Source organism: Centruroides sculpturatus, unplaced genomic scaffold (genome assembly GCF_000671375.1).
Source record: "Centruroides sculpturatus isolate CEXI.00-Female unplaced genomic scaffold, Cexi_2.0 scaffold749, whole genome shotgun sequence".
NCBI lineage: Eukaryota > Metazoa > Arthropoda > Arachnida > Scorpiones > Buthidae > Centruroides > Centruroides sculpturatus.
In genome coordinates, this window is record NW_019385022.1 from 139,865 (window position 1) to 154,436 (window position 14,572).

At 31.7% G+C, this 14,572-nt stretch overlaps 1 protein-coding gene across 1 annotated transcript in view; it reads right to left on the reverse strand.

Moving 5' to 3' along the window:
- Positions 1-798: 798 nt before the first annotated feature.
- The window catches only part of LOC111633551 (peptidyl-prolyl cis-trans isomerase), a 33,537-nt gene continuing 19,763 nt past the window's right edge, over positions 799-14,572 (reverse strand). The window contains exons 3-5 of the mRNA XM_023378140.1: positions 5,610-5,795; positions 5,463-5,538; positions 799-1,157 (exon numbers count right to left, since the gene is read on the reverse strand). Coding sequence (XP_023233908.1) covers positions 1,025-1,157; positions 5,463-5,538; positions 5,610-5,795 — 395 coding nt within the window. The 3' untranslated portion in view covers positions 799-1,024. The remainder of the gene's footprint in view (positions 1,158-5,462; positions 5,539-5,609; positions 5,796-14,572) is intronic.

A 14,572-nucleotide genomic window follows, 5' to 3' on the forward strand; every position in this document is an offset into this window, starting at 1 on the left:
GTCAGGGCTTAATCTCGAGAATGGAGTTAGATGAAAGCAGAGATCAGATATGGAAACCTCGGACAGTTTATAATATACAGTAGTTAATCGCCCCCCATTAACTATATACGAACTTCCGGGCAAACCGGTTTGCACCGGAAGTCACATTATTTCGATTTAAAAATATTCCCCTGAAAGGAGTTAGATTACCTGCACTATTACTAACAAAAAATGATGTACTGTACAGTACAAAGGCAAAACACAAGATGGAGAGCATATATTTTAAATTGCAGCCAGCATTGTGACAATGTCACAATAATTGCTATTAGTGATTTTTATAATTTATTTAATTTTGAACCCTTAATTACAATTCTTTTAGACAAAATTACAGAGAATGTGTTTCTCACAAAATGTAATCAAATTTAATTATAAGCCAGTTAACATTGAACTATTGAGCTACCTAGCATTGTAATAATTTATCTTCTCTATCTCATGAATTTTCTGTTCATTTATTTCTTCAAATTTAGCATACGAAATGCCCTGAAATGAATAATTGGGTTTTGTTTGTAAAAGATTTTTAAACATTTAATACAGTTTATCTACTATAAATTATAAAATTTAATAAGTTTAAAAACTTCTGAAATGTTTACTTATTTTGAAGTGTGTAATATATTTTTAAGGATTTGCTGTAAAAAAATTACAGTAATATCTTGAATTTCCTGGGGTTAATGAACTTAAAAGTGGAGATTAAAAGTTATTAAAAAATGAAAATTAGTTTGAAATTTCAATGAAAAGAAAAAAAATATGTTAAAGAAACCATTTCATTTTCCAAATTATTTATTGTTCCCAAATCAGAAAATAATTGTATTATGAAGTATAGTAATGGCATAGTTTACAAGTAATGTTAACTTTTAAATTCTAATCTACAAATTAGATTTTGAGATGAGATTGACAACTTACTGATTTATTTTTTCATTCTGTTGATTAATATTGAAAATCAAGAAATTAGTATAAAAATTCATGGAACAAATATTTAAAAATACATTCAAAGCTGACCACAGTCAGCAATCACAATTTTTCTGTTTGTTTTTCCACTCTGACTTCCATATCCTTCAATCTTCTTAACTACATCCATACCTTCAACAACTTGACCAAATACTACATGTTTTCCATCAAGCCTGTTAAAAAAAAGTTTAAGATTAAATCATTTCATGAAAAAGACATTAATCAAGGTGTTTTGTATAAGTGTCTTTAGAATCTTGAAAGCATTTGTTTTGAAAATTCTGAAGTTGAAAATAGAGAATAGCACATTCATCTAAATTAGGATTTAAAAAATCTTCAGCTTTAATTCATTGATAAGGCAATTTAAATTTGAATAACTTGTTTATTGCAACACTATATGAAGGCTTGTTGACAGACAACATTGAAAAGCTGGGTGATTATGTCAAAAATTAATCTGTCTTTTCTGAAAGTTGATCAAAAATTCTACAACCAGTGCAAATAATTTTTGACTCGCCTTTGTGTACATGTGGTGTGTGTGTGGTAACCAACATAATAGAAAACTTAAGCCAAAAATAGTTAAATGCTAAATGATAAATATTCATTGAAATTTATTCTAACTCAAAGACAGCAAACTGACATTTTCAGCACAGAAAAATTTCAAACTAAGGCAGCAATGCTTTGTCAGTTTTGATTTTGAGTTATTTCTACACAACTATATAAATTTTTTTCCCTATTAAACAAACTATTCACATACAAAACAGTTTGTGTAAAATTAATTATGTAATTAGCTACATCATAAAATTTCATGATTTTACTTAAATTGATTTGTAAATTATTAAAATAAGAAAGTTTCATGTTGTAAAATCAAAACTTGAAGCAAAAATGCAGAATACACAAAATTTAAACAATAAATCACACTCAGAGGGAAAAATTACTTATTGCATGCTAGAAGCAATTTTGGTTCAGCAAAGACCCACTCTGTCATTACATTTCTTCCCATCCTTCCCTGAAACCTATAATGGGAGCAGCAGTTTTGGGTGGAAAGCAGATTGTTGTCAATGGTGTTTTTTTGAAAACATGACTATAGTGATATTTTGGCATACTTGTGAAATTCTGCTGACCACTGAAGAAGAAAATTTGCAGTGAGACACATAAATCACAGTTCATCAATCTGTCAAAATTATTTCCCCATACTGCATGTGGTCCATCAGTAAAGAATACGAATAAAAACATGAATTGTGAAAAGGGGGTTCAAACTTGCAATCCAGAATGTCCTGTACACACACACTAACCTGTCTTACATTGTTCTCAAAAATATTCGTGTTGACCTCATTGACCTGCTTGGGTGATCCCGAATATTTTCGTGTATATCGGAACATTTTTGATACTAGATGTCGCTATGTGTCACAATTTTTATATTATAACAAACTTTCAAAATATATATATATTTTTTGTTTCTATATTATTCAATATATTTATTTTGTTTGTGAAACACAAAAAAAGTATTTTTTTTTCGATACAGTAAACACTATTATTTTAAAAAAAGGAAGAAAAAAATTTTAGGCCTAACATCAAACGAAAATTCAACACAGTGTCACAGGCAACAAATAAAAATTAATATCGAATAGGTTAAGCCAACTGATAGTTTTGTCCCCCATGACAAACTGACTGCAAGAAATTAACCAGATGTCATGCAGGTCAAAAGAAATTGGGAGGGTTCTGTACAAGATACAATTGCAATCTAACACATGAATCCATCTTTGTGTTAATAGAGAATGAGATTTACAGTACACAAATGAAGCCTTGGTAGTTATCACAAGCTATCGTCTATTGGTTCAGGCAACAGTGCACTCAAACTTTCAAGTCAGAGTTGACATACTTAGTTTTGTTCTCTCTATACAATTAGGGACAAGCTTTCCCCCATATATTTCTGGAGCAATGACTTAATAGCCACACACACAACCTTTTATCAATGTTGTATTTGACAAAAAACCTAGCATTTTCGGTCTCCACCAAGGCCTTCTTCAGGTGCTGAATTAAGTGGCACCCCCTTGGACCATTAGAATGATGCTGTGAGTTATAAACATTGTACATACCACGTTTCACCCCTCTGCCTGTCTGTTTGAATTCCTCCATGCATACGCGATCGTCTTGCAGTCTTTAAAGTTGATACAGGTGCCCCCAACATTGGCTTTATAGATCTCCCAGGCCTCCAGGTGACAAATGATCAATTTGAAAATGCCTGTCTAATTTGGTGTTCCAGAAGTCTGCCCAAATTTCCGGGTCAGTAATGTACATCAAGGTGGTGGTGTGTGTGTTGTTTTTAAGATCAGATTGATGCTCCCATAACAAAAAACTGTTACAGGAGCATCAATGTTACAGGACAACAGCTTTCACTGAAACTGAACCAGTTTCAGTGAAAGCTGTGTCAAAAGTTGTAGATCTACTATACTGGTTGTGAAAATTTAAAACTAATGTTGCAGGTTTTTCTTTCTTCAAACAGTGCTTAGCAGTGAAACAGCTATTTTGAATCATCAATGACAAAACTTAGTACTATACAAGAAAGTGCTTTGCTATAAATTAACATTAATTCTAAGTCTTGATTACTACTTTAAAAACATAATTTGTTCTTTTGAATTCAATTACTCGACTATCAACATTCAGCTGCATGAAGAGAATGGAAGTGCTGTCTATATAAAAAATTGAGCCAATACACCTCCATAAACTTATACTCAATGTCCCTAACCCACCTTTTCCCCTTATAAAAGAAAGGCTTGGAAATAGTCTTAGAAAAAACTTTTCTTTGAACTTCACACTGTCCTTACTGTACAAGTATATCTCACCTTACGTCAGAAATTGGTTCAAGAGAGGAGACGTAAGTCGAAAACAATGTAAGTCGAATTTACTTGTCACTAAGCTAAACCATAAATTACCATTCCCAGTTCTATATTTTATTTATTAATGCATTTTTAATAATATATGGTTAATAAGGATCTATTTTAAGCTTATAAACAAATAAATTTTAGTTTTTAATATAGTACAGAAAAAAGTAATCTAAATTTACGAATGCATGCACTGTAAATAAAGTACATACTTGTAAATGTATATATTTTAATGATTTTATGTGCTTTAAATGCTTTTCTAGTGATGTTACGACTTCAATATTTGTGGCGGACAGATGTAAAGTCAAACAAAATGACTTAAACTTTATTTTTATTTTTCCGTATACCTTTTTGACAAACAACGTATAATCGGGAACAACGTAACTCGAGGTATACCTGTACATTGTTCTCCTTATCTGGAAACCAGAAAATGCAGTTTCTTACCCGTTTTAAATGAATGAAAGGAGCCATGAGTAAACCTGTGCCACTGGACAGGCTTCAGCTACATCTAGGTTTACTCACTGCCACGGGGACAGTAGAACCCAATTTGGAAACCACTGCTCTAATAGGCCAGGGAGAGTTCTACTTAAGTGTTAACCTTTCAACAGCAGACTAGTCGGGTATGGTTCTACCCCAGTAGTGGAGAATAAACGTGGAAAATTTTTAAAGTATTTTTCAACACGTTTTTCTCACTACTCTTTCGGAATAAGATTTGGTGAACAGTTATGCCCAGTAAAGAAAAGTCTTTTTTTTATTGTTAGATATTTCATTTTTTATGTGATTTTTTTTCGTGGTAGTTTTATGCTAGTTTTTTGGCGTTACCCCTTAAAAGAATTTGACGACTATAGTTGTCCCTCACCACTGCCACATGATCGCCATTGACGACTATAGTCATTACTCACTGCTGAATGGTTAAAAAGTTATGGCAATTAGGCTAAAAATAAAGATTTTGTGCATTATTATGGGTCACCAGTAAATCAAACTATGATAGAAATATTTGAGTCTTATTATGTAAACCTCTTAATAATTGTGACAATGTTTTCCCAAACGGTTGATCACTGAATTCCTAAGTGTTTAGTAAAATTATTCTTAAGATATTTTGCACCTAGACTCAAATACACTAATTTTTTATTGCCAAAAACACTGATTTTTTAGAATTTTTACATAGAATCTGACTAATTGGTTTTCAAAATTATTTTATCAAAAATCCATTTTATTATTATGTCAACCAGTCAGAAATCCATCAGCAAAACAAAGAAAGACAAGCATTTGGAAAAAAGCAGTTACAGTATTTAGATGATGTGCAATCTAGAAGACACTACACATCACCCACTGTCACACAAGAGGTTTATGTTTAGTTGAATGTGGTTCCTGTGCTTTATAGAAAAGTTCTGATTAGTCTATTCAACAGAAGAAACATTTTTCCCATTTAAGCAAAATAATTTCAAAGTTTGAAAATAATGTTAATTTGAATGGGGCTATGACACTAGTTTTACTTAACATGTAAATCCCTATGCTGGATGATCAGGAAAAGAAAATAATAGTAAACACAACTGAGTTATCCCAGTTCCACTGAATTACATATAATTAAATACATACCAACTGGTTTTTACTGTAGTGAGGAAAAACTGAGATCCATTAGTATTTGGACCAGCATTTGCCATTGACAAGATACCTGTATATATGAACAAAAATGATTTTAGCAGTCTAAATAATTTTTATCACTTCAGTTTTAGCATTACTTACCTGGTCCAGTGTGTTTAAGAGCAAAATTTTCATCTTCAAACTTTTCTCCATAGATTGATTTTCCACCAGTACCATTATGGCGAGTGAAGTCACCACCCTGACACATGAAGTTTGGAATTACACGATGGAATGTGCTGTTTTTGTATCCAAAGCCTTTCTCTCCTGTACATAGAGCTCTGAAATTCTCTGAAAAAATTTTAATATTTCAAATGCATTAAAATCTAATTAGCTATAAATTTCAAACTAGTAAATGAGTAAGTAACAGCAATGTAATCAAACTACAGTAGAGCGTCGTTTATCCAAATCAATTGGGGACCGAGGTTGTTCGGATAACCAATTATGTATGACAAAATATATTAACCTATCTCATGTTGAAATTTTTCTCCGTTGCACCTCGCTTCGAATTTTTGTCGATGTTAAGCCTAACGCAAACTTTTTAAAATAATAATCGTGACTATTGTATCGTTAAAAATTATTTCTTTATTTTTTACAAACAAAATAAATACATTGAGAAATATTTTTATATTTTTCAATGTATTTATTTTGTTTGTAAAAAATAAAGAAATAATTTTTAATGATACAATAGTCACAAAATATACTTCAGATGTTGATCTAGTATCAAAAATGTGATTCAGCACGACACACAATCATCAGAAAAACACCACACAAAAGTGCCAGTGCTGCCAGCTAAAACACACACCAACAAAAAAAAATATTGGAGTAGCCCAAGATATAGCCAAAGATTGCAGCACCACAGCAGTCGAAAATTTAAATTTGCCGACTGGAATGCTTTCTGTTAACCGATGTTTCAGATAAACGACACTCTACTGTACTTATTAAATTTTAAACTTAAAAGCTTTAAAATTAATGAATAGAAATTATTTAAAATCTCAAACTAACATTATTAGAAACAGCAAAATTTAAAATCTCATTACAGCCTGTCTAGAAAAAAATCAACTTTGGTATTAACCAATGAGCATCAGCCATTGACCACATAGCTGTGGCAAGTTTCCAGTTCCTTCCTCAATTCCATTCTAAACAGGTCACTTCCATCAAAAACAGTGTTATGAAGCTTCACATTGTGGTATTAGAATATGAGAAAATTTACTTTAGTTGTTAAATGTATGATTCTTTACAATTAATGCAGGCTTTAAAAAATTAACATAAGAGGTCATTCTGCAATCTAGTGAGAAAAAACTCATATAACATGACAATTAAGTGAAAAGTGCTGACATCAGTTAAACCAACCAGCACATTCCCTAATGAAGCAACATCAATAATAAACTTGAGAGCAATGTCACATATTTCCAGAAAGAAACTGTAGTTTTTAAAATGAAAAAGATTGAATTTGCACTGAAGATTATTTTGTGAGCTGAATATTGAATTCTCATCACTAAATACTGTTTACAATTGTATAAGATAGCTGTCATCAGGAATTTACATCTACAGTATACATTGTTTCAGACAGAACTGGCTATTTATGGATTTACCAGTAAATGATTGCTTTACAACTAAAAGTTTCTTAGACAAGCTGTCCACTCTAATAAATTTAGTTATCCTGATATCTTAAATGATTTATTTAATATTTCTTCAATAAGATATCTTAACTTAGCAATACAACATTACCATTTAAATGAAAGTCACATTAAATTGTATTTTATACAAGTACTGTACAACTCCATATCAAATTATTGAAATACTTGAAAACCTGCATGACTAACTTATTCCTCATTAATTTGTAATTGTAAAATAAACAATAATATAATAGCTATTGTTTGTGTGTGTAAATTCCTTATAACTCCAAAATTTCATCTGGATTGAACAAAAATTGCAGATCATATTTGTTTTATGTTCTGATGGAAAGTATAGGCTACTTATTTTGTGGAAATATCTATAAAATAAGCATTTCATTGAATTTGGATTGATGATGGCATTTACATTGCAGTGATATCAATGATCATGTGATGTCCATGATGTTCAACGAGGATATTTCCCTTTACATGGAATTTTAAGTTGATTTTCACATTTTGGCAAATGGCATATTTTAAACTTTAAGGAAACCTTTTAAAAGACAATAGTGTTTACTCAGAATATAGAGTATTAAAAAATTTTATAAAAAGATTTTACTATTTCTTTTAGTATAAAGGCCACCTGTGTGAATATAAGTGAATTCTCTTACTCCTACTATTTTTGTCCACAAGGTAAAATTTTGTTTTGTTGTTCTTTATGTTCCAGCCCAGTTCTTTATGGTTTCGTCCCCAAACACCGGTAGTATGGTCATGGGTCACATCACCTCACCAGGACAGGCTGGCCACGTGGCATTTTCCAAGTTTTTTTTTTCAAATCATTAATGCCTAAATAGAGGCCAATTACCCTAAAAGATCTCTTGGAAGGCATCACCACTAGGCAGATTGCCCCCATACATAACTAAACAACTCTACATTACAATAGATAGTATAAACTACTCAATTTGTTGAAATAGCAGCAAATTTTCTTGAATATCTACTCTTGTCAATTCTTCAATCTCTACCTTTTCATAAGTAGTATTCAGTCATGATTGATGGGGGGAACTTTTAATTATATATACTGTAAATACAAAATTTTCCAATGGTACTAAGTTTTCACAAACAGCATAATTTATCTGTCCTGTAGGTCAAAATATTGGAACACTTTAATTCAAGTATCAAAATAATGAAAACAGAAAATGGCAAATACAGTAGAGCATTGATTATCCGACCAACGATTAACCATCACATTAGTTAGCTGACCGTTCTAGTCAGCAAATTTCAAATGTCCGCTAGTGATGTGGCACTACAATATTTGGCTGTGTCTTGGCTACTTTAATATAATTTTTGTTAAATTTTTGCATGTTTTAGCTGGCATCAACGGCTAGACCATTAGAGGGAGGCCAATATTTAAACGAGACTTAATTTTCTAATTATGAGTGATCGTTTGTTTCATGAGCAATAAAACAATTTAAAAATAATTTTTAACGATACAATAGCAACGATTATTATTTTAAAAAAATTTGTTAGGCTAAACATTGATGAAAATTCAACGTAAAGTTTGTTAATAGTGATATACTAAAATTAATTACATGGGATATACTAATATCCTAATATACTCTACTAATAATGTATTTTTTCCCTTCTTTTCAGTTATTAGATTTTTTCAGTTATCCGACCAACCTGAGTCCCCAATTGAGTCGGATAATTGATGCTCTACTGTATAACCATTAAACACATAAGATTGGACAAAGCTATAAGCAACGTAATCATGATTATTTACAAAATGATAAATCAGCAAACTACTAAGTGGTAGTTCAGAGAGGGATAGATGAAATGTTCATTGGTTTTTTTTAGAACTACATCACAAGTGGCAAGCAGCATAAAGAAGTGGTCAGAAGTGATTTTCAGTGATGAGTCAAGATTTTATTCCTACAAAAACTAGGGTGAAATGATGTTAAGAACAAAACATGAAGCATTTCAGTTACCATGAAAAGCTTAAAGTTTCCATACAGCATCATGATCTGGAGCTGCAATAGTAGCAAAGACATTACAATCTCAGCACTGCCAATTGTCCAAATTCAATAGACCAGGAAATTCTGGATTGTGTTACCTTCAAATGGAAAACATTTGGTGGTGCATATTGCATTTTCCAGCACGACAGTGCTTGTTCTATGAATCATCTAGGAAATGGTTTAATGAACATGTTCAAGTATTAGCAAATTTTCCAATTCAGATCTTAATCCAACAGAAAACTTGGGAAATTAAGAAAAGATTGACAAAACAAAAGGCAACTACAAGAAATGAATTAAACAAATTAAGACATCTGGCATTCAATTCAACAAGACTAAAATTATTGTGTAACATGCCTTCCAGATTGCAGGATATAATCAAGATATATTGAGTACCAACAAAGTACTAAATGAAGTTAAAATATTCATTTATTTATAATTAAAAGTGACAATTTTTTGCTATTTTCTACATTATTCCAATATGTTAGCAAAAGAAGATTCCAAATTTTGTCACATTATGTAATAATGTTTCACTTCAAATTTTGATTAAATCAAATGTTTCATACCATTTTAGAGCTTTATTCACATCTTAGTGCATGTTGCAAAAAAATCTAAACACCAGGGCTGTGGAGTCAGTCACGGAGTTTTGCTGTTTTAATTGGAGTTGGAGTCAAAAAACCCGCAGACTCCTTTTTACCTCCCAACTTGTTATATATATAAATGGAAAAGTATTGGAATTGTGTCAAATTTGATCCTCTAAGTTTTTTTTTTGAAAATCTAGTACTNCTTGTGAATTGTTTTTAAGGATTGCTGATGGTGTAGAAACGGCGGAAAGATAGACAGAAGCGAGGTTTTTTACCTTTGTGAATATGTCGTTTTGTATTTATACAATTTTTTAAAAATGTAATTTACGCCGGCCATAGTTTATTTTACTATTTTTACTTAAAATGTGATATTGTGAAAAATGGCTAATAAACACCAGAGGACGCTTTACCTATATTTACATTTTTTGCCGAAACAGTAGCCTAAAAAGGAAGGTCGTCTCGGAAACTTGTGAATTGTTTTTAAGGATTGCTGATGGTGTAGAAACGGCGGAAAGATAGACAGAAGCGAGGTTTTTTACCTTTGTGAATATGTCGTTTTGTATTTATACAATTTTTTAAAAATGTAATTTACGCCGGCCATAGTTTATTTTACTATTTTTACTTAAAATGTGATATTGTGAAAAATGGCTAATAAACACCAGAGGACGCTTTACCTATATTTACATTTTTTGCCGAAACAGTAGCCTAAAAAGGAAGGTCGTCTCGGAAACTTGTGAATTGTTTTTAAGGATTGCTGATGGTGTAGAAACGGCGGAAAGATAGACAGAAGCGAGGTTTTTTACCTTTGTGAATATGTCGTTTTGTATTTATACAATTTTTTAAAAATGTAATTTACGCCGGCCATAGTTTATTTTACTATTTTTACTTAAAATGTGATATTGTGAAAAATGGCTAATAAACACCAGAGGACGCTTTACCTATATTTACATTTTTTGCCGAAACAGTAGCCTAAAAAGGAAGGTCGTCTCGGAAACTTGTGAATTGTTTTTAAGGATTGCTGATGGTGTAGAAACGGCGGAAAGATAGACAGAAGCGAGGTTTTTTACCTTTGTGAATATGTCGTTTTGTATTTATACAATTTTTTAAAAATGTAATTTACGCCGGCCATAGTTTATTTTACTATTTTTACTTAAAATGTGATATTGTGAAAAATGGCTAATAAACACCAGAGGACGCTTTACCTATATTTACATTTTTTGCCGAAACAGTAGCCTAAAAAGGAAGGTCGTCTCGGAAACTTGTGAATTGTTTTTAAGGATTGCTGATGGTGTAGAAACGGCGGAAAGATAGACAGAAGCGAGGTTTTTTACCTTTGTGAATATGTCGTTTTGTATTTATACAATTTTTTAAAAATGTAATTTACGCCGGCCATAGTTTATTTTACTATTTTTACTTAAAATGTGATATTGTGAAAAATGGCTAATAAACACCAGAGGACGCTTTACCTATATTTACATTTTTTGCCGAAACAGTAGCCTAAAAAGGAAGGTCGTCTCGGAAACTTGTGAATTGTTTTTAAGGATTGCTGATGGTGTAGAAACGGCGGAAAGATAGACAGAAGCGAGGTTTTTTACCTTTGTGAATATGTCGTTTTGTATTTATACAATTTTTTAAAAATGTAATTTACGCCGGCCATAGTTTATTTTACTATTTTTACTTAAAATGTGATATTGTGAAAAATGGCTAATAAACACCAGAGGACGCTTTACCTATATTTACATTTTTTGCCGAAACAGTAGCCTAAAAAGGAAGGTCGTCTCGGAAACTTGTGAATTGTTTTTAAGGATTGCTGATGGTGTAGAAACGGCGGAAAGATAGACAGAAGCGAGGTTTTTTACCTTTGTGAATATGTCGTTTTGTATTTATACAATTTTTTAAAAATGTAATTTACGCCGGCCATAGTTTATTTTACTATTTTTACTTAAAATGTGATATTGTGAAAAATGGCTAACAAACACCAGAGGACGCTTTACCTATATTTACATTTTTTGCCGAAACAGTAGCCTAAAAAGGAAGGTCGTCTCGGAAACTTGTGAATTGTTTTTAAGGATTGCTGATGGTGTAGAAACGGCGGAAAGATAGACAGAAGCAAGGTTTTACCTTTGTGAATATGTTGTTTTGTATTTATACAATTTTTTAAAAATGATTATTAAAACCAAACAAATTGCCAAATTATCGGGCTATAAGCTTGATGCCGCTATTAAAGCAGCTGAAGTAGACAAATCAAGAATACTAGAGCGCAATAGTACTACTACAATCTCAAAAACTTCCAGGCTACAAGTGAAAAAACACAACATCTGTCTCTCTTAAATGCATTAAACATGATTCCACTCACATCAATTGAATCGGAAAGGGCATTCTCGGTAGCAGGACTTTATTACTAAAATAAGAATCAGATTGACTGATCAAAGTATTGACCATCTTTGCTTTTTAAAATCTTATTATAAAAATTTACAATAATTGTATTATGCTTTATTTAAAAAATAAAAATTACCTTTTAAGTTAAAAGTTTCATCTAAGTTCATTTTTTTTAATTTAACTCAATTCAAAGCATTTTGTTTGTTTTTATTTGAAAATTTCCACATAATTCAAAAGTAATTTTTAATATTTATCTTACACAGCATTATTAATATGATTTGGGAGGTTGCAGAATGCATTAAATATTTTAAAAATGAAAAATAATTATACTAGAACCTCGATTATCCGGATTGTTCAAAATAAACAAAAATTTTACGAATTTGCTCATTTGCACTTGGTGAATTACGATACTGTTTATATACGTGATGGAATGCATAACTTTTTTGTTTCTACAGCGTATCACTCGGCACAGTGGCCGTAAACTCTTAAATATATTTTGCGTCGTAATAAAAATATAACTTGACATACGTATTTATAAATAATTTTATTTTCAAATTACATCATTTCTATGACCAAGGACGGCGTAAGGCATGGGCAACGTGGGCCACCGCCTATGCCTCGCGGACCGAAGGGCCTCGTGTTTCGAAGGTTTATGCATTACTTAAAAGCCGCGAACGCGAAGAAAAAATTTTACTCGTCATAAAACGATAAATAGTTTGTCAAATTTTTATTCATAAAAATGGTTTCAACTGCTTTTTATTTTATAAAACCAGTCTTCTTGCGCTACCAGAGAGCCTTTTAAACAATAGGTAGTCTGTTAGCGTTGGTCAATAGTAGTCCAAATTCAATACGAACGTTTGTTTCTTGAAAATTTGATCACGATTTAAATACTTTTAATATTACCGATATGTCATTGAAAAGAAAACGTGTTGTATTATCATTAAAAGACAAATTAAAGTATCTGTTTTGATTTTCCTTATCCGGACTACCTTCATCCCCAATTAGTCCGGATAATCGAGGTTCTACTGTATATCATTTGATTTCATGATATTTTGTATATCTTAAAAATAATTCTGTCCTGGGATCATGGGAAATGAGAAACCCTGGTATGCATGATCCAAAGAAAATGGCTGCTGGCTACATAAGAATTCTTACACTTGGTCACAGGAAAGGCAATTCTTACATTCACTTGGTATTGATTGCTTTGTTCTTGTGTTTATTCATTTTTGACACCCATTTTCCATGCAATGCTGGTTTTTCCCCCTTCTTAAATTCCATTTGGCACCTCAATTACATCAGGGAGCATGGACATTATCACTGACCCTAATGTATCTTTGAAGTGAAGACAGTGACCCTAATGTATCTTTGAGATAAAGACACTGACCCTCCCCCATTTTATTTTTATTACTAAATTTTTGGATTTCTCACAATTAATGGGAAATGAATGCTTATCAAAATAAACCAGTGAAACTGAGAATGAACACAATTCTGTAAGCCAAATAGAACAGGCTTTGCTAATGCTCTACCTGAATGTTGATATTTTTCAGAAATGTGTTCCAATACATTGTTAGGCATTTAAATTTTTGTCAAGACCAATACAAAATGGCTAAGAAAACTTGAAATTAATCTATTGTTTTTGAATATTTCACTTTATAACCACAGATGGAAAACTCAATACATGACTGATAATAAGCATAATGAAAACTGAAAAAAGAAAAGTGTTTTCAGTTTCAATAGGAATGCCTATTGATTCACTTAAGTGATGAAATATCATTGTTTAGTTATGGCAACAACACTTACACGATCTGCCTTTCAGGTGGTCTTTTTAAGGAAAACTGGCCCCTATTAAGACATTACAGACATGGAGAAAACCCAAAAAACTCCACGTGGCCAGCCTTTCAGAGCAAGGCACGAATCCACGACCAAACTCCCAGTGTTCAGGGAACGAAGACTAATTGGCTACTGGTAGGCCAAATATTTAGAGTTAATAAAATCAAAGTATATTTTAAGTTATTATTTAGAAAGTTGGAGTTTTATGCTATAATCCTACAGCAGAGGAAAAAAACTGAAAATTTTTACATTCATTTAGCAGTTTAGTGTTGCATGGCAAATTATACTGCAGCACATTTCAATTATTTGTACGATCCAAGTTGAACTTGGAAACTACATAGCAATAATTAATTGCTTCACAAATTATTTTGTGCAAGTAAGTAATAATTCAGGAATACTTTACATCAGTGTTTCTCAACCTCTAACGAATCGTCGCCCCCCTTCAATAAAACCATTACCTATTATCGACCCCTTCACTTCAAAATTCCGATGCCGAGGACCAAGACTAACTCCAAATTCGTACTGCATTGAATAGACTAGTGACTAGTATAACGTTATTTGTTTAATTATTGTACGATATAACGAATAAAATATCTAATTATTCTTAATATAATGTTTTACTATATCGCCCAGAAAATTGTTTTTCGCCCCCC